Source organism: Actinia tenebrosa, unplaced genomic scaffold, assembly GCF_029948245.1.
Source record: "Actinia tenebrosa isolate PJP-AT-01 unplaced genomic scaffold, QUT_ActTen_1.0 PGA_scaffold4__44_contigs__length_22323623, whole genome shotgun sequence".
Lineage (NCBI taxonomy): Eukaryota > Metazoa > Cnidaria > Anthozoa > Actiniaria > Actiniidae > Actinia > Actinia tenebrosa.
Window position 1 is genome coordinate 22011961 of NW_028292581.1, and position 19215 is coordinate 22031175.

General features: G+C 36.5%; 1 protein-coding gene across 1 annotated transcript in view; it reads right to left on the reverse strand.

The window, feature by feature from the left end:
• Positions 1-3693: 3693 nt before the first annotated feature.
• The window catches only part of LOC116296258 (uncharacterized), a 16069-nt gene continuing 547 nt past the window's right edge, over positions 3694-19215 (reverse strand). The window contains exons 2-10 of the mRNA XM_031704256.2: positions 18846-19206; positions 11583-11877; positions 10570-10887; positions 10080-10165; positions 9734-9862; positions 8745-9329; positions 7192-8211; positions 5976-6317; positions 3694-5460 (exon numbers count right to left, since the gene is read on the reverse strand). Coding sequence (XP_031560116.2) covers positions 5386-5460; positions 5976-6317; positions 7192-8211; positions 8745-9329; positions 9734-9862; positions 10080-10165; positions 10570-10887; positions 11583-11877; positions 18846-19206 — 3211 coding nt within the window. The 3' untranslated portion in view covers positions 3694-5385. The remainder of the gene's footprint in view (positions 5461-5975; positions 6318-7191; positions 8212-8744; positions 9330-9733; positions 9863-10079; positions 10166-10569; positions 10888-11582; positions 11878-18845; positions 19207-19215) is intronic.

Sequence of the window (19215 nt, forward strand, 5' to 3'; positions counted from 1 at the left end):
ATAAAACGCTCGTCAGAGCGATGCTCGAGCAAAAAACGTTGAGTGTTGCTTCCGATATATCCAAATAGCGAGAAGAAAGCACTCAATGTTCTATTCCATCGGGTTTGTATTGTAGTTAGTCAATTTATTGATACATGTTAGAGAAGACGGAAGATAAGAGTGACCGTATTTAACCTCTTAATTATGATCTTCTATGCAAACACATTCACGATTGTGATTTCCTCCGCTCTGTCGTCATGAATAAGTTTAAGAAACGATCATCCCACATGGACCACGGTGCTGGTATTACCTAGGTAGTTTAGTTTTTCGGGATGGGGAGGTTGGATGTGGACGCGGAGGATCCTATGTGGATTTTCCACTTCACTTTTCCAAGGCATCGATTTTCAGATCCTTCCTTGCTGGATATCCTGGTTTTACAAGGATCTGATGGAGATGGTTGACTCACGGAGTGCCTCTACATGGGTCTTCCACGATGTCTCGTCCCTTACAGAGAGTGCCATAAAGGACAAAATACAGATTATTGAATGGTGGCAAATGACGTAAAATGGTACTTTTGTACAAACATTGTACATCCCACATGGACAAATGTGTTTGAAAGATAGAGAAGAGAGTCATCTGCATGGGGAGGAGGAGGGGGTCCATGGAGGATGAAATTATGAGACGAAACTTTGACTTCTAAAGTGAGACATTCTAGAGTTTCTCTATGAAAACACTTAGTATATATCCAAGATTCTTAACTAGTCTCTTAAGGGTCGGATCAAAAGTACCCCCTTTAAAGAAACAAAAAATAAAATTGTTTTGGTGTTAAAAAAATAAAATTGTTTTGGTATAAAAAATAAAAAGTAAAAAATAAAAAAATGAAATGAAAAATTGTTAGGGTTAGGGTTAGGGTTAGGGTTAGGGTTAGGGTTAGGGTTAGGGTTAGGGTTAGCGTGAAAATCGTTAGGGTTAGGGTTAGCGTTTTTAGAGTTAAGGTTAGGGTTAGGGTTAATCCTAACCCTAACCCTAACCTTAACTCTAAAAACGCTAACCCTAACCCTAACCCTAACGATTTTCACGCTAACCCTAACCCTAACCCTAACCCTAACCCTAACCCTAACAATTTTTCATTTCATTTTTTATTTTTTATTTTTATTTTTTGTCATTTTTTATTTTTTATTTTTATACCAAAACAATTTTATTTTTTTAACACCAAAACAATTTTATTTTTTGATTCTTTAAAGGGGGTACTTTTGATCCGACCCTTAAGAGACTAGTTAAGAATCTTGGATATATACTAAGTGTTTTCATAGAGAAACTCTAGAATGTCTCACTTTAGAAGTCAAAGTTTTGTCTCATAATTTCATCCTCCATGGACCCCCTCCTCCTCCCCATGCAGATGACTCTCTTCTCTATCTTTCAAACACATTTGTCCATGTGGGATGTACAATGTTTGTACAAAAGTACCATTTTACGTCATTTGTCACTATTCAATAATCTGTATTTTGTCCTTTATGGCAAACTCTGTAAGGGACGAGACATCGTGGAAGACCCATGTAGAGGCACTCCGTGAGTCAACCATCTCCATCAGATCCTTGTAAAACCAGGATATCCAGCAAGGAAGGATCTGAAAATCGATGCCTTGGAAAAGTGAAGTGGAAAATCCATATAGGATCCTCCGCATCCCCATACAACCTTCCCTTCCCGAAAAAATTAAACTACCTAGGTAATACCAGCACCGTGGTCCATGTGGGATGATCGTTTCTTAAACTTATTCATGACGACAGAGCGGAGGAAATCACAATCGTTAATGTGTTTGCATAGAAGATCATAATTAAGAGGTTAAATACGGTCACTCTTAGCTTCCGTCTTCTCTAACATGTATCGATAAATTGACTAACTACAATGCAAACCCGATAGAATAGAACATTGAGTGTTTTCTTCTCGCTATTTGGATATATCGGAAGCAACGCACAACGTTTTTTGCTCGAGCATCTTTGCCTCAAGCTCGAGCATCGCTCTGACGAGCGTTTTATTGTACAAACGCATAAAATTATCTGCAACTCAAGACGAATCCCAAGGGACCATAATTGCCTAGTCCAACAGGAATTATTCATGTTGGGCGAGTTTCAATGACAATTATCATGCATAAGGGCTGGGTTTATAGATGAATATTTACAATAACCAGGTCTAGGATATAAAGAACTTGAAGGACACACCCTTGTCGTGGGAAAAAAGGTCATTCAATATGTAATATTAATGCTCCAGTTTAAAGTTTCTCTTTGCTCAGCCTTAGTTTGGGCCGCACGTTTTGAATATTCAATCAAAACCCGTGGCATTTTAATCAACTCGTATTGTTCCATAGTGCGTACATTCCTTACTATACAATGGACCTTGATCAAAGAAAAGAACACATTTGTACACAATAAAACTGAGCAAATGCGAACTCGAAATGGATATTGGATGTTATTGTTGTTTTTATTTTATTTTCTTAAAAGAGCATCAACAATTGAATCACATGACCAATCATTTGTGCAAATGAATCTGCAACTTATTTTCATACCAAACAGTTTTAATTGGTATACGCGCATCAATTGCGCCTTAATTCAGCCCCTACAATAAGATTTCATGACGGACCATAGGGACAAACAAATACCGCTCTAGTACATTCATCTCATGTCCTGACGAGACCCTTACAAACAAGTAAAGTTCTCTTCTCAGTCTATGATGACTAGAGCCAACAACAATACAAATCCTCATTCTAAATGCCGCTTCATCTTGATGATAAACAATATACTGACGATGTCAATAAAGTCCTCTTCTCAGTCCGTTTACACCAAAAATGATGCAGCGATGAGGTACCACAATCCCTGTCCTGTGAGGACTCGTGCAATGGAGTGGTAATGACGAAACTGGCTTCAGAAACCAAGGCTATTTCTCAGGAAGCGTTAATACTTGTGGGATAAACTTCTACCTGTATACTGAACTGCGCATGTGTCATATACTTGTACTAAACTGCGCATGTGTCATATACTTGTACTAAACTGCGCATGGTACAAGTCATGCACTGTTCTAGTGAACATTGTTGGTCATCACACCTCAAATTCCATGTACTCTTGTTTACAAAAAGAATGTGTATAATCAAACCGTTACCCAAGTTGCTTCTCACGTGTAGCACTCAACATTCTTTTTGTAAAGACCGTATTATTCAGGAAGCAAGTGTGACTTTAAATAATTTCTTTTTCTCCGACGAAGGACTAGCGTCCGAAACGTCAGTAAGCTTTTTCCTCTCTTCACGGTGTAAAATTTACCCTTTTATCATTACTGAATAATCATGAGGTGAGAGATACCGGCGATGAAGGAAAAATAGAGAGATCGCTTCAACAGATCTTAAATTACAGAAAAAACGAATGAACGAAAGTTTCTCACAGAAATGTGAGAGTAATGGGTTTTTTTTGTTGGCAGAATTACCTTTCTTTTTCTAGGAATTTGAACTTGAGTGTTGAAAACTGGTGAGATGCGCGCACGTGTCGCTAACTCCATCAAATTCTTTGAGAAGATCGTTATTTCTTGCATATTAATTTGTTCTTTCAAAAAACAAAAAAAATTTCGTCAATCAACATACTCCTACCCAAACCATGATGCTCATTATTAGGTGGCTACATCAGCATGTTAAAAATACCCTTTACCAGTTATAGAGTATAAAACCAAGTGTAGAAAAGGAAAGATTTATTTCCCAATGCATTCTGACTACAGTCAACACAAGCACAAACCCTCATTCTATTTAACCGCTTCATCTCGATGATAAACAATGTACTGACGAGGTCAATAAAGTCCTCTTCTCAGTCCGTTTACACCAAAAATAATGCAGCGATGAGGTACCACAATCCCTGTCCTGTGAGGACTCGTGCAATGGAGTGATAATGCCAAAACCTGCTTTAGAAAACAAGGCTATTTCTCAGGAAGCGTTAATACTTGTGGGATGAAGTTTTACATGTTATACTAAACTGCGCATGTGTCATATACTTGTACTAAACTGCGCATGTGTCATATACTTGTACTAAACTGCGCATGTGTCATATACTTGTACTAAACTGCGCATGTCATACACTTGTACTAAACTGCGCATGTCATAATTTGTACAAAACTACGCATGTGTAATAGTTGTACTCAGATCTGTCATCAATCTCGTTACCAGTGCCTTTTTTCTCACTGTGCATGCTCCAGAGAATAATTTATTTGGCCGAGTTTGCGCAGAAATGAATAATGGCTATGAGAACAAGATTGATTTCTTGTTCAATCTAATAACCCTTCCGTGACATCATTAATGATAGTTACTTTTTCAGCTTTTATTTCGTTTTGCTTTCTTTACACAAGACTTTATTGACTTTCAATTTAATTCATAGCATTTTAAGCGTAAAAAATAATAATTCGCATGCAAAATTTTTGATAAGAAATGTTATTAACTTAAACTCGTTTGGGATCCCTTCAAAACCCATGAAACCACATGAAGCGCAAGTGACTTTCCCTGTGAAACATAAGAACAGAAATCTAGTGATGAGAAGTGATTTGAAGTTCTCCTTCAAAAATTGATTCGTTTCATTGTTTGTGACGTCAATCACACATGTTTTGATTGGACGAATAGCCGACCAATCAGAGCAAGGTATATTTTAAAGATAGAATGGTTTGACTGATTGAAAACATCCTTATATTCCCCATTCTTCCGAGGTATTTTTTGTCCGGTGTGGGCGGAGGAATGGGTCCGTACAAACAAAGTACTACTCACTAGTGAGCAATGTCTGCAATACAATAATTGATTCGATTGTACAACTGACTGTTGACTATCGTTTGAACCCTTCGTGTAGCTGAGCATGCATTCCTTTAGGTCAGCGATCGACGTCATAAGATAAAGGATTTTGAAAAGCATCAACTTTCATCTTTTTGATTGGACAAGATCGTAAAAGGGAAACAGAAAAAGCGGGTTAATATCATTGGTTAATCTCTTTCATTCAGATTGTTTCCTTACCAACCGCAGAACAAAAGGACTGCAGGCTCAGGTTAGGTAGATCAAATAACCCCGTAGAACAAGATCGTCTATGTTAAACAGAAAACCGTTTCCTTTTCCTTGTTTGTCGATGTTTCTTCACAGGCTTATTGTGATCACTACTGACTTCGATTAACCCGTGCTTCCACAACACCGGCGTATTTCCAAGAAACGTTCACCTTAGAACCTTAAGATGAATGTCTTGACAACCCGTTCGTAATTCAAAAATTGCAAGTCCTTGGTCCTTTCTTTCCTTGTGGACGAAATACTAGCGATTCTTTTTAACTGTCAAAACAGTTGGGCGGAGCAAGAGGTAGGGATAAACCACACCCTTTTACAACGTCGTTTCCATCATCGTTATCTTATAGAGCAGTTTCATTCTGTCTACTCGACACTTCTTCTTCTAGTAATGAGATTCTTTCTTTTAGGGTTCGAACCTGCACAACAAGAATAGTTAGAACAAAGTTAATTGTTTAGATTAAAATGTAGTAGCCTTGGTTTAATCTTACGTGGAGTTTAGTACCTGTCCTTTAATCATCCCCACCAACATCGTCATCACCATCATCGCCACCACCATCATCATCATCACCATCATCATCACCACCACCACCATCATCATCACCATCATCATCACCACCACCATCATCATCATCACCATCATCATCACCACCACTACCACCATCATCATCACCATCATCACCATCATCATCATCACCATCATCATCACCACCATCATCATCACCACCACCACCATCATCATCACCACCACCATCATCATCATCATCATCACCACCATCATCATCATCATCACCATCATCATCATCGGTTATCTCCAACGTAATCATCGCCATCATCTTCATTATCATCTTCATTATTATAATCATAATCATCCCCACCAACACCACCGTCTGAGTATTACCATTATCATTATTACCATTAGCATACACCATACCTGCGCGTCATGTCGTTCCACAACACACATCATTTGCTGTTCCAATTTTCGTAGCCTCGCAGCATGTTTCTTCTTTGCTTTCTCGTAAGCAGCGACCAGCGCTCCGTTCGCTCTCTTCAAGTCACTCACGTACTCCGCTGTCTGAGTGTGTCTGGTTTCGGAGTTTTTCGACAGGCTCTCGAGCGCCTCCATCAGCTCTTTAATACGAGCGCGAAGCTTCTTCTCACGAATTGCTGCCTCGTGTAGATCTGTTGGTAAGTCATCATCACTGATACGGATGTCTGACAAGTTACCTGATCCTGAACCAGAGCTGGATTGATTACCGGAAGATAGGTTACCATCCTGGTGATAAAAACACATACGGTATTATAATCATCATGTATCATGTATCATCATCATGTATCATGTATCATCATCATGTATCATCATCATGTATCATCATCATGTATCATCATGTATCATGTATCATCATTCATTATCATCATCATCATCGAGTATCATCATCATGCACCATGTATTATCATGTGGGTTTAACATCATGTATCATCAACAACACCATCATCATTATCAACCATAATCATTATATATTATCAACATCATTAGGTTTTCATCATCATCATCGTGTATCACTATCATGATGTATCTATATCACAGTAATAATTTATCAATTTTAATAATTTTCATCATCTCTACGCACCATCACTGGTCTAAGCATCTGCTAAATAGTTTTTTTCGAATATATTTTAATTGTTAATTAAGGACCATACTTCCAGACATCGAGTGCTGAACCGTCGTATGGCAGCGCGAAGCATTTACGGCTACGCCGGAGATTTCGGCCCCGACGCCGCTATCCCTGGATTCATAGACTGATCAGGAAGCTCGGCCGAAGCCTAAGGGAGAGGTTAGTCGGCCCCTAGACCGTAGATGATTAACCCCTTGCTATGACCAGCATACCCGATGAGACGCTTGAGACTCTGATCACTTAGTACTCGTAAGTGCTCGTTTCCATGTGGGATGTGACTTGCGGTACTTTATCTGTTGTAACATCATCATCACGTATCATCACCACCATCATCACCAACCATCACCATCATCATCACCATCATCATCACCGTAGAATCAATCACCGTCTTCATCGCCATCATTATCATCAATCATCAATATCTCCATTATTGCTACTCTTTCAGCATAAATGATTATTCAATGTTGATTTTACCTTATTCCCAGCATCTCTTTCTTTTTCTATTCTTCGTCTTTTTTTCAATTCTTCTCTTATCTCAGACTTGAGTTGTTCAATCTGCAGTAGATACGCCTGTTCGTGTGCCTCACGCGAGTTGATTTTCAGTTCAAGAGCTTTCTTTTCTTTTTCAATTAAATAATTCTTAGCTTTGAGTTCCGCCTTCTCCTCCTTGAGTGCCATTAATTCCTGCATCAAGACAGCATTCTCCAGGTCTAGTTTAGGGTCTAGTGAATCTATTTTTTGTGGTTCTGGTACATCATGAACACCTTGCAGTTCCAATACCGTTGATCCTACTGTTAATCGTTCAGATTTCAACTGTTGAATATAACTCTTTAGCCTTGTTTCCTCCTCGCGCGTGAACTCCATGTTCTCGTTCGAGGATCCCGAACTTGTTCTACTGCGGGACGACACGGATTCCCAAGGCTGCTCCTTGATGTATTGTTCTTCTAAATCTTTGTCAAGTTTTTGTAAAAGAGAACGCGCTTCTGTTTCTGCCGTGCGCCTGCGCACAAGACACGCGTCTACGTCATCAGACTGATCATCCTTTATCAAATTTTCTGGATATAATAACCGGTATGACGAATTTAAACCGGTTTTCACACCAGCAGCTTTACAATTAGCTAATAAACAAGACTGTTCTGACTCGGAAAGCTGTAGTAATACTTCATACGTTTCGATAACCTTGTCACAGAAGGTTAACGAGAGCTGAGAAGCAGTGCTGTTAGATTCATATTTGCCCATCAAAACACACATTTTTTCAGCGTTTTCACGACTCTCCTCCAGTGACAGACACAAGACGTTGATCTGTGACTGTAAATGTTCAACGGTACAGTTTAATCTCTCTATTTCTAGTTCATATTCCTTGAGCTTCTTGTCCGCTTGATCATCACAGTAACTAAACAACACTTTGTAGACATCTTGTAAGTTCCTGCAGCTGCGCAGTGACCGTAGGAGCTCGTTAGGTAAGCGACCATTAGCGAACTCTGGTAGTTGACTCTGGAAATGAAAAAAAGTATTAGTCCATCTCGTCTCATCATTCTCGCTAAAACAATCAGACTACGTTGAAATGCGCACTTTTACGATCGATATCTGTTCGTCACTATCCGAACATGCGCAGTAGATTTTTCGCCCGGGTCAGATTTTTAACATGAATGAAAGCATCTCAATCGATATCTGTTCGTCACTATCCGAACATGCGCAGTAGATTTTTCGCCCGGGTCAAATTTTTAACATGAATGAAAGCATCTCAATCGATATCTGTTCGTCACTATCCGGACATGCGCAGTAGATTTTTCACCCGGGTCAAATTTTTAACATGAATGAAAGCATCTCAATCGATATCTGTTCGTCACTATCCGAACATGCGCAGTAGATTTTTTGCCCGGGTCAGATTTTTAACATGAATGAAAGCATTTCAATCGATATCTGTTCGTCATGTTCCGAACATGCGCAGTAGATGGCGGATGTTGTGAGAATATTTTACCGTATCTCTCATTATTAAACAATACCACAGGTATCCCATAACTTACCAAAGATCTAATACAGTGATCACCACTAGTCCTTGTATCCATGGTATCATCCACAGGTCTCGCTATCACTGTTATCTCCTGTGAAGACGAACCTTGCGACGATCCTAAATCACTAGTGCCAGCCCCTCTCCAAAACGACTGACTCGACGCGACAGACTGGACACTTCCCCTGGGGGTCATAGTGGGGCTGTCTGGTAACCCTTGCCCCGACATACTACTACCACTAGCACGTCTCGTGTAGTTACCGGGTAGTGTAACAGATCGCCGGGGGGTAGAGGGAGAACGACTTTTAGACATGGAGTTGTTGAGGTTCTCGATGCTTGATCGTCTTGCTGTACGAGGTGACGCCGCCAAGAAGCCATCACGACTAGACACATCAGAAGCATTGCTGCTATAACTCGTCTGACGAGGAAACGACCGACTGCCTGTGTGGGGTCCCCTGGGATCCCCTGGTTGGGGAGGATTTGCTCTCGGTTGCCGTGGTGACTTGGAGCCCGGTTCGTGGAAGCTCGATGAACGAGACCTGGTTTCAAAGTTTATCGTTTTTTGGTGAAGAGCTTTGAGATGATCTTGCATTTCGAGAATCTAAGAAAGATTGATCGAAGATACGGGTTAAAATGGTAATGAAACTCTTAAATACTGGTGTAACTTCCTACGTTGCGTGACAGACCGTAAGTCGAATGGCTCTCAAAAAGGCCGATGACTTCGTGACGCCTATTCCAGAAGGCCATTTCGCCTAGTTACACGTCCAGTACCAGGTACTGTACAGACGTTCGCGACGTCAACGGCCGTTTTGAACACCATTTGTCAGCGCGCACGCCGTTCTCTTTTACGTCTAGTTGTGTTTGGCAAATCAATAGAGATACGTCACGTCACGACACGGCGTTACCGGTCACGTCACGGCACGACGTCACGGCACGTCCATACAATAAGACTGGTCAGTGTCGAAACTCAGGTATTCCTCAGCGCGCAATCTTAGTTCTACTTACTCGTTTCCTTAACTTGTCTCGTTCTTCTCTAAAGCTGCTAATCTCCTGCCTCGATGTCTCTAGTTCTTGTGTGGTTTGGTTGAGCTTGGTGCGCAGACCTGCACATTCATTACATGGAGTCTGCGCATCCTGTAACACGAGATATCATGTAAGATTAACTGATACCTTTCCATGTTAGTCTCATTCCTAGTGTTCCTGGGAATCACGGGGGAGTACGCACTACTAATGGGTCGCCTCTCGCTAAGGTGACTGGGATTCGATTCCTGGACACACACCATCATGTGAGAAGAGCTGTTTAATGGTTTTCTTAGGACATCTGCATAAAAGGGTTTTACGAGAATCTTACCTGTGATTGTCCTTCGCTACCGATACTCGAGGACTTCTTCCTTGCGACATACTCTCGTAGGCTTGCTTGTTGAAGCTGACGCTCCACTGAAGAACAACGAAATGCTATTAGTCTTAGTTTATACATCCAAACAAAACCAGAATCACTGAATATAGGTAGGTAGGTTAACTTTATCTAAACACGCTTGCCCCGTTAACTGAAGCTGATTTCCACAAGGGGCGTGTAAGCAAACCCATGACCCTTCAGGCTATAAAAAAGTACGTGTCGAGCAACATTGATGTGTTGCAAGGTGCAGGCCATATGGGCCTCCTGGCATGAGAAGTTATGCAGATAATGAAGATGCGGAGCGAATGTCGCGCGTATTAGCATCTGTTGCACAAGTACACAAGTAGAAGTCCTTTTTCTAACAAGAAAATTCGCTCCTCAACTCAGAATGCAACACTGTTGCACAAGAAGTAAGTAAAGATGGATAAAAATCTTTTATACTTACAAACTTGTTTTTTCTTCTCGAGTTCCACGCACTGTTCCCTCAGCAGTCGTGCTTTTTCCATCAACTGGTTACATTCCTGTGATTTATTGTCAGTAGACGCACGGCTACCCACTGCTTTACTCACTTCTATTACATTATTAGATTTATCGTCAGTCACCTTCACCGTCACTTTGATGGGCTCTTTATCTTTCTTGTTGTCTTTTGGTTCTGGTTTCTCTCTCTCGATGGCAAACTCCAAGTCACCAACAACTTTAGACAGTTCATCGTCTACTTCATCTTCATCTTCAAGAGATTCTAGACTCTCTGAGCTGCGAGAACCTGCAGAACATATGTTGATGATGTGAAACTTGGAGAGAATGATGATGATGGTGAATGATGGTGATGGTGATGGTAATGATAGCTGATGATGGTGATGATGGTGATGGTAATGATAGCTGATGATGATACATGATGATGATACATGATGATGATGCATGATGATGATACATGATGATGATGATTGTGATGATACATGATGATGATACATGATGATGATACATGATGATGATACATGATGATGATACATGATGATGATACATGATGATGATACATGATGATGATACATGATGATGATACATGATGATGATACATGATGATGATACATGATGATAATACATGATGGTGATGGTGATGATGATGATACATGATGATGATACATGATGATGATAATAGTGACGATGGCAGTGTGATGGTACAGTCATAACCATCATAAAAATTATGGTGATGGTGATGTAATAATAGCTGATAGATGATACATGATGATGTTAATGATACATGATGATAGTGATGACACTGATGATCACGATGATGATCATGATCATGGTGATGATTATGATTATAATGATGATGATGTATTTGATGATAAAGAATGATAAATGTAAGGATAAAAATTATAGACACTACATGATTACAACAGAGATGCAGCTTAAATCATGATGCCAATGATTACTAATCATTATTTTAATTCTCTTTACCATGCTCAGACGTCTGTGATTCCACTTCTTCCAGTTCTTCTATCTTATTGGCTGATGCATTGGCTAACTTCTTGTTCAGTTCAGCAATAACGCTTTGTAATTCAGTGATCTGTTCCTCACTCTGCTGAGCTTGAGACAAGAGTCTTTCTTCATAGTCACGTATCAGTTCTTTACGTTCTTCATTTGTGAATTCTATGTTCGTCTTGATGGAATCTCTTTCTTCTGTCACTTGTTGTAGTTTTCCAGAAACGTCAACGATTTCATTTTTCAGAGATGCTAGAGCAGCAAGATGAAGCTGTGAAAAAATAAAGAAAAAAATTAGGAACAGTAAAACATAGGCCCTGGCTAAACGAGGAAACATGTTTACCGCGCGCATGTTTCCTCGATGTTTCCCAGTTTAGCCAAATGCGAAACATTGGTGCGTGCAACAAATTTTGCTTCCAAGACGCAAAAAATGTTTTTGCCGCATGGAAACATTGTTTCCCGATGTTTCCTGACAGTTTTGCCACCTTAGGAAACATTTTTGAAAGATAAATGGCAAAGAAGCCTATTAACCAAAAACAGAGTTGATATTTTTTAAACCCATTTTCTAAAATTATTTAATTTTGAAAATATTAATTCTAATGACTTCTTTTAGTGAAAAAATGTAAAGATTTGTATCTAGATTCAATAAGATAATCTTTCTATCATCTGATAACATGATAAAATCGTTTTTCAGCTTATTAAGATTAAATTTCACAGTAATTAATATCTGAAATACAGTGTTGAGTATCAAAATATTTACAGAAAGTCTACCACAAAAACACTTATCCCTGGGAAATAAATATACTTTAGAGAATAGAATAAGTTAATGTATACCTATGGTAAACTGATAATTTGAAATAATATATATAATATGAGCAGCCTATCTGTATGGCATTTATAAGGGCAATCTATTGTACAGCCTATTTACAGATTGGGTTCAAATATTTAGTTTAAGCCCCATGTGCAGAGCATAGTATGGGAGCTGCGTTTGTTCAATGTGTTTTGCTCTACTATGCTAGGAGGGTTTTTTGATGGGTACTCTCGTTATCCTCCCTCAACAAATAAATGCCTTTACCCTCATTAAAATATAGGTTATTGTATATTACTTATTAAATGTCTGGTTGAAGTGAGTTTATCTGAGTAAATCCATGTTAAAGTTGAATGTAAAGTATGATTCTGTATCTAATATCTATTGACTTCAATTGTTTTTTATTTCAATTTCAATTGTTTTCCTCATAAATAATTCATAATTTGATTGGTCAACTAAACCATAACAAATAAATCACGTGTATAAATATGTAGTTTAATAAACGAGCAGGAGTATTTTATCGGGTATAAAACACGAGGCGTAGCCGAGTGGTTTTAGACCCGATAAAACACGATCTGCGAGTTTATTAAACGGCTTAAAAAACTCCTGATGTATGTTCTCATACTGTACCGAATTCTTTACGAAATGAACCAAGTTTGATAGAGAAAATCCAAGTTAAAGTTTATGCAAATGAAGACGAATCTATATCAGATATAAAACCTCCTTCATGGTCATGATTTCTATTGTGTTTCCTTCATGATTTATTCATGAGTGTTTTAAGTATTATATAAATCTGGCAGCATTTTCCTTGTGATATGCAACAGCCAGTATATAAATATTATGTATTTAAACTCTGTTGTGTACTTTAGTAACATGTTGAATACTCACACGATGTGGACGTAACATGTATAGCTTGGCGTACTGGGGAAAAGCTACATATGATGTAGGGAAATGTATCCCACACATTGTTCTGAACTGGGTCTCCATTACAACCAACACAATTAGTTCTAAATCACTAAAAACACTCAGAAAATTTTTAGAACAAATTCTACGCACAATTCTATGACTTTAATTTTCAGGATGAGAGAAGTTAACTGGTTGACTAGGCTTCTATTTCAATCAAAATATTTGTCCTTAATTCCAAAATGATCACCAAAAATTTTTTAGAAAAAAAATGTTTTCTAAGCATTCCAAGACTGTATGTGTGTTCACTGGTTCAAGATTATAGCTGATCTAGTTTTGTAAGGTACATGTATTTCATGTCATATGGTTGTTTCAGCTCTGTCTTGGCTTGTCTCAAGGATATCGTGACCCCATGTTGTGTTATTGTCTGTACAACTTTTTTCTCGTATTATTATATTTGTACATTTTATTCAAAAGAACAAAAGTTCTCTGGAGTTAAATATGTGTTCATTTAGAGTGGTCACCTTGACATAGATGGTTAGACTAATGCACTTTAGAAGACCCTAATTCCATTGTTTTTTTTTTGTTTTTTTTTTTGTGTGTATTTTTTATTTCATGGGTTAAATGCCTCACTCTAATATCATTACCTAATGTCTCACAACTCAACTACTTTTTATGCACTATGAACTAATAAGATATCTTATCACATAATTATCTATAAAATACCTATATTTCTCCTTTTCGAAAAACTGATATTTTCACATGTGAAAATATATAGCATGTTTTCACGTGAAAATATCGTTACCATGTGTATTTAAGCTATTAGTTAGTTAGTTATAATAATAAAAACCTTATTAAGTTGATTTTATGGATAAATATATAATAAACAGAATATTACATGGGCGCTTGGAGATACGAAATTTATCTTCTCGTGTTGAAAATCTCTCACTTTTGAGATATCTTTTCAACACTCAAAGATAAATTTTGTATCTCCGCACGCCCATGTAATATCCTCTATATCTTTAAGAGCATTGTTAGATTCTCCTCAAAGAACATGTCTAGTTAAAGAGGTTATTAACAAAAATATAGAGGATAAGATGCAGAAGTAGAATGCTGACAACAGACAGATAACATCAGGTTATTTCTCAATAATCCAAATCTGTTTGATTTAATGAAAGATCTAAGGTCATAATGATCCTTGTATGACAAGAATTAGCAGGATTTGTTCTTTCTGTTCACTATTCTTTCTGATAACAGGATTATATACAACTTTTGTTAGGTACAAATCAAATTGAATAGTATTAGGAAATAAAATTTGACATTAAAATCTAAATAGATAAAATAGGAAGAGATAACTAGCTAAAAACTAGTGTGAGCTGCGTCAGTGTTTCTAATGAAACAGGTAAATTATACACCGTGAAAAGATGAAAAAACTTACTGATGTTTCGGACGCTAGTCCTTCATCAGAGTAAAAGACCTATCTTACACACATAATGAAAATGATGAACCAGCTTATACACTAATAGAAATACACATATATATGATCTGACAGTGTACCCTAACCTACAATACTACAAGGAATTAATGAATTCTTTAGTGTTAAAAGAAGAAAACATCTTCCTACCACATTATTACAAAACAAACCCTTCAACTACTGGTATTATCAACAAAAGGTCAAAAAATGTAAAATAAATATTTAGTAAAATATACAATCAATGATGTTTTCAACTGTTCATGCTGTGATTTAATATTGACTTGGTGCTTTATTTTACATTATTTGAGAAGAATGAATTCATATAAGTGTGTTGACATTTGGGATTAAGCAATTAGTTGCTCAAACAGTGTTAAATGTATGCTTTTATTGGGGTCAGCGCTGGGACTTCATAGGGAAGGGTCAACAGTAAAAGTGTAAACTTTTGTGGAGGATTAAGCCTTTTATTTTGACAAACACTAGTTCCTTGTTGACTCCTTTATAATTCTATTATAGATTCATTATTAGATTTTTTTTTTAAATTTTTTATTCTATTTATCTTAAATAGTTTGTTAAATAGTTAGTTAGATATGCAGGTCCACATCAGCTATATAGCTGCCAGTTTTTAGACCTGCTGAAACAAATAAAGTTGTATGTATGTATGTACGTACTCAATAGAAGGGTCATGAAATCATTTGAGTGAAAGGAGGAGGCCAACAACTATTTTAAAGAAGTTTACACCGAATACCCCACCCCCACCCCCCAAATAAAAACAGCACCTTTCCCAAGATAACATTCTTTTTGACATACCAATTATTGACAATATAAAATTCTTTTGAAAAAATTTTTACTCTGCCATAGAGATTATGAATTACTACAGTGATAACGCATACTATGTGGCTAATGGTGCATAACAGTTGGATGTTAATGAATATATTGCATAGTCTGGAATAGTTTACCAAATGAACTGAGAACAGCTACAACTATAAAGTCTTTTAAATCTTTAATGCTACGACATGAAATTTAACCATTATTTCGTATTCTATTATTGTTAAGGCACAGCATCCTTGTAAAGCAGGTTTTATTTTCCCTTGAGTAATATCATTATTTTTATTTTTATTTTTATAACTGTAAATACATTCATAGTTTAGTGTAGTGTAGTGAGTTTAGAAAAGTTTAGTCTAGTAAGCTTAGTATATTCTTTGATGAAATTGTAGTTAATTAGTGATATGATGTAATTTCTCCTGAAGGATCTACCGTGGATAAATAAAAGTTATCTATCTATCTACCATATCTATCACATAGACTTAAGACATATCTTTATAAGGACACTTTCATGTAGTAGATATTTGCTTAGTACATATTACTGGTTTTGATTTTTTATTTGAACTTAATATGATTTTATATATACATATAGTTTTAGATCAAGATTTTATAATTGATATCTAGTGATTTTTCTTATTTCATATTGTTTTCATAATAGAATCTTGTTTTCTTCATTTTCTAGCCATGGATGTAAAGCACTTTAGAATATCTTAATAGGTTGAGCGCTATATAGAGTGTTATATTATTATTATTATCATCATTATCATTATTATTATTATTATTGAACGTAAGAAACTTAAATATTTGGAACTCATAAATTGACAAACCATCAGCACCCTTGTTGTCTTCTCCAACAAATCATCAGAGTTTGTAGAAAGGATGAACGAATTAGGTTTAGAGAAAAAGCAGCAGAATTCTATATTTAGGAGCGTAACGAAAATCATCATCAGATCCACTTATTACATTTTTTGTTGTGGTAACAAAGCATGAGATAATCCTGAATTGATAAAGGTTTAGTTTTGTGAATTTTCAAGTGTTCGTAAAGTCATATTCGAGTAGTCAATTGTAAATTGCCTTTAAGTAGAGAGATTTATAATTGCTGTAAAAATGTTAAAAATAAAGTTTTCATTGTTATTATATTTTGTTATAAAAATAAGATTTGGGAGAGCCCAGACTTAATTTTTTTTTTCATATATCTATATCTATATCATTTATATATCAATCAATTTCAAGTAGCCAGTTGTCAATATTGCCTATACGTAGAGAGATTTACAACTGTATTCAAGAAAAAGAATAAAGTTTCCATTATTATTAATAATATTATCACATTCCAATACACCTATAACCAGAATAATAACGAAAGACAATTATCCTTAATGAATCTTGATCAAAAATTCATAAAATTGACCTATGAGTTATGTATATTTCTAAGTCATATTTGTAAAGGCAACTAGTCATGTTGAATGGTTTATTCAGTCAGGTGTGCTAATTGCTCGTCAAGAAAGAATACTTGTATACACAATGGTCAATAGCAATATGGCATGCATGACAGGGCAGGTTATCGGCTAATGCACTCCACATACTATATGATCTACTAATACACCACAATACTGCCAAACACATGGTCCATAGCTATTCAAAATGTAAACCAAGTTATTGCAGGTATTCAGTATATAGACTATTAACAGACTGGTTTCTGATTGGCTAATCCCACGCTATATTAGGAGTAATTTGAATGACAATATACGGAGGTTATTAGAAGTGGTTATTTCTGGCATTCTTAATATTTAACACTTCAATATAAGGCCAAGATGTACATTCTAGAATAACTTATACTATGCAAAAATATTTTGTATACATTTTAAGAGAGAAGTGAGGCTGAAAATCTATAAAATATTTATTATTTATACAACAATAAAACTTTGAAAACATCAATAAATATTGGAGTTTTTAAATTCATATTTTGCTAGAAATTTCTTTCAAAAAAGTAAAGAAAAAGTTGGTTACAAATATTTTTAGATGATTTCAGGAGAAATAGTCAAAAGTAGCAATGAATCTAGTCATACAAAGGCCCACAGCGGCTAAGTGGAGTATGTTGATGAAAATGATTTAACCATAGGAAAGAAAATAAAAAACAATATTTCTTGTTCTTAGTTTTGAATGATTTACGTAACGTCCTGTGAAAGGAAATTCACGGAATAATTATCAACAAGACACAAAGACTATTTCATGAATCAGGAAATTTGTTTTCGAAGATGACAGACTGTCTCAGAGATGAGCGAGAAAGAAGAAGTCTTACTGATGATTGTCCGTGCTCAAGACAAACGCCTTGTTAGTCATGAATAAAGAATAACTTACAGTTTATCTTATTCTATCCGTGTAAAATTGAGAAACACGATAAACATTCGTGTTAGATGGGATATTATAGCAAATAATCCAATAATTTACTAGAAAATATCAATCATGGCTAGTGGATTGAATTAGTTCTCACCGAAAACCATTAAATTAACAATAAAAATATTTAGAAACCAACAAGAGACAGTGATTAACAGTTTCGCCGCAGGTTAGAATATTCTCATAACGATGATAATGCTTGAGATTTTTAAATAAAGAACAAATTATTAGAAAACCATGGAAAAAATTGCTGAAATTATTGAATGATTTCGAAGTTTTATTTTGAATTCTATACTATTTTGACAGAATCCACGCGAGAATCTCATACAATGGCAACAACATATGATGGCAACAATAAAACCATTTAATGTATACACCGTTAAACATTTAATTGAAATCTCAAGAAACTATTACCAAATTTACAGCAATTTTCTCAAGATCTAGCTAATTGTTAGAGCTGGTATATTTGAAAAATATATAACAAAGCTTTCATGTTCTAAACGAATCGAGATATTCTAACGCAAACTGAGCTATTGAATTAGAAGATACAATGGAATCTACCATAAGCGCGCTTTGTTTCCATGCCAAAAAGATATATAAAATAGAATATTTGAAATCCTTTGGGAAGGGCGGTATGGCTTTGTAATATAATATAACGGAAGTACGTAAAAATCAGAAGTAAATCTACGATTTTTTTATGAGAAAATTATAAAATATGAAGATTCAATTTCGCCCCAAAAATGATTCTTGAAACCTCGATGTCTGAATATCTGACATCCAAATCACAAGATCAAACCTTTACTACCTAAACCCATAAAAGATTGATCAATATACTCACCGTATTCGCTAATTCTAAGAAGTTAGAGGATCTAGATTGTCCTTTACCAGTTGCAGCAGACATGAGTTGTTGTAAAGCTGGTTCGTAGTTGCCCAGATCATGAGTACCACTATCCATCTCCCAAGTCTCACGAATTGGTCCTTTATCGCTGCCTTTATTCTCGTTCTCCCTTTGTTTATAATCGCTTTGCTTTGCTAGGTCTTCAGGACAACTGTTTGATCTCCTCGTGGGTGAAGCAAATTGTCCACTAGCCATTTTATCGCTTGTTTTGGGGTTATTTTCGTATTGTATTTGAGACAGAAATTCATGGAAGCCGTTGGCATCTACGGTGAGTTGTTGAGCTGCTTCGGCCATGTCATTACTAAAACAC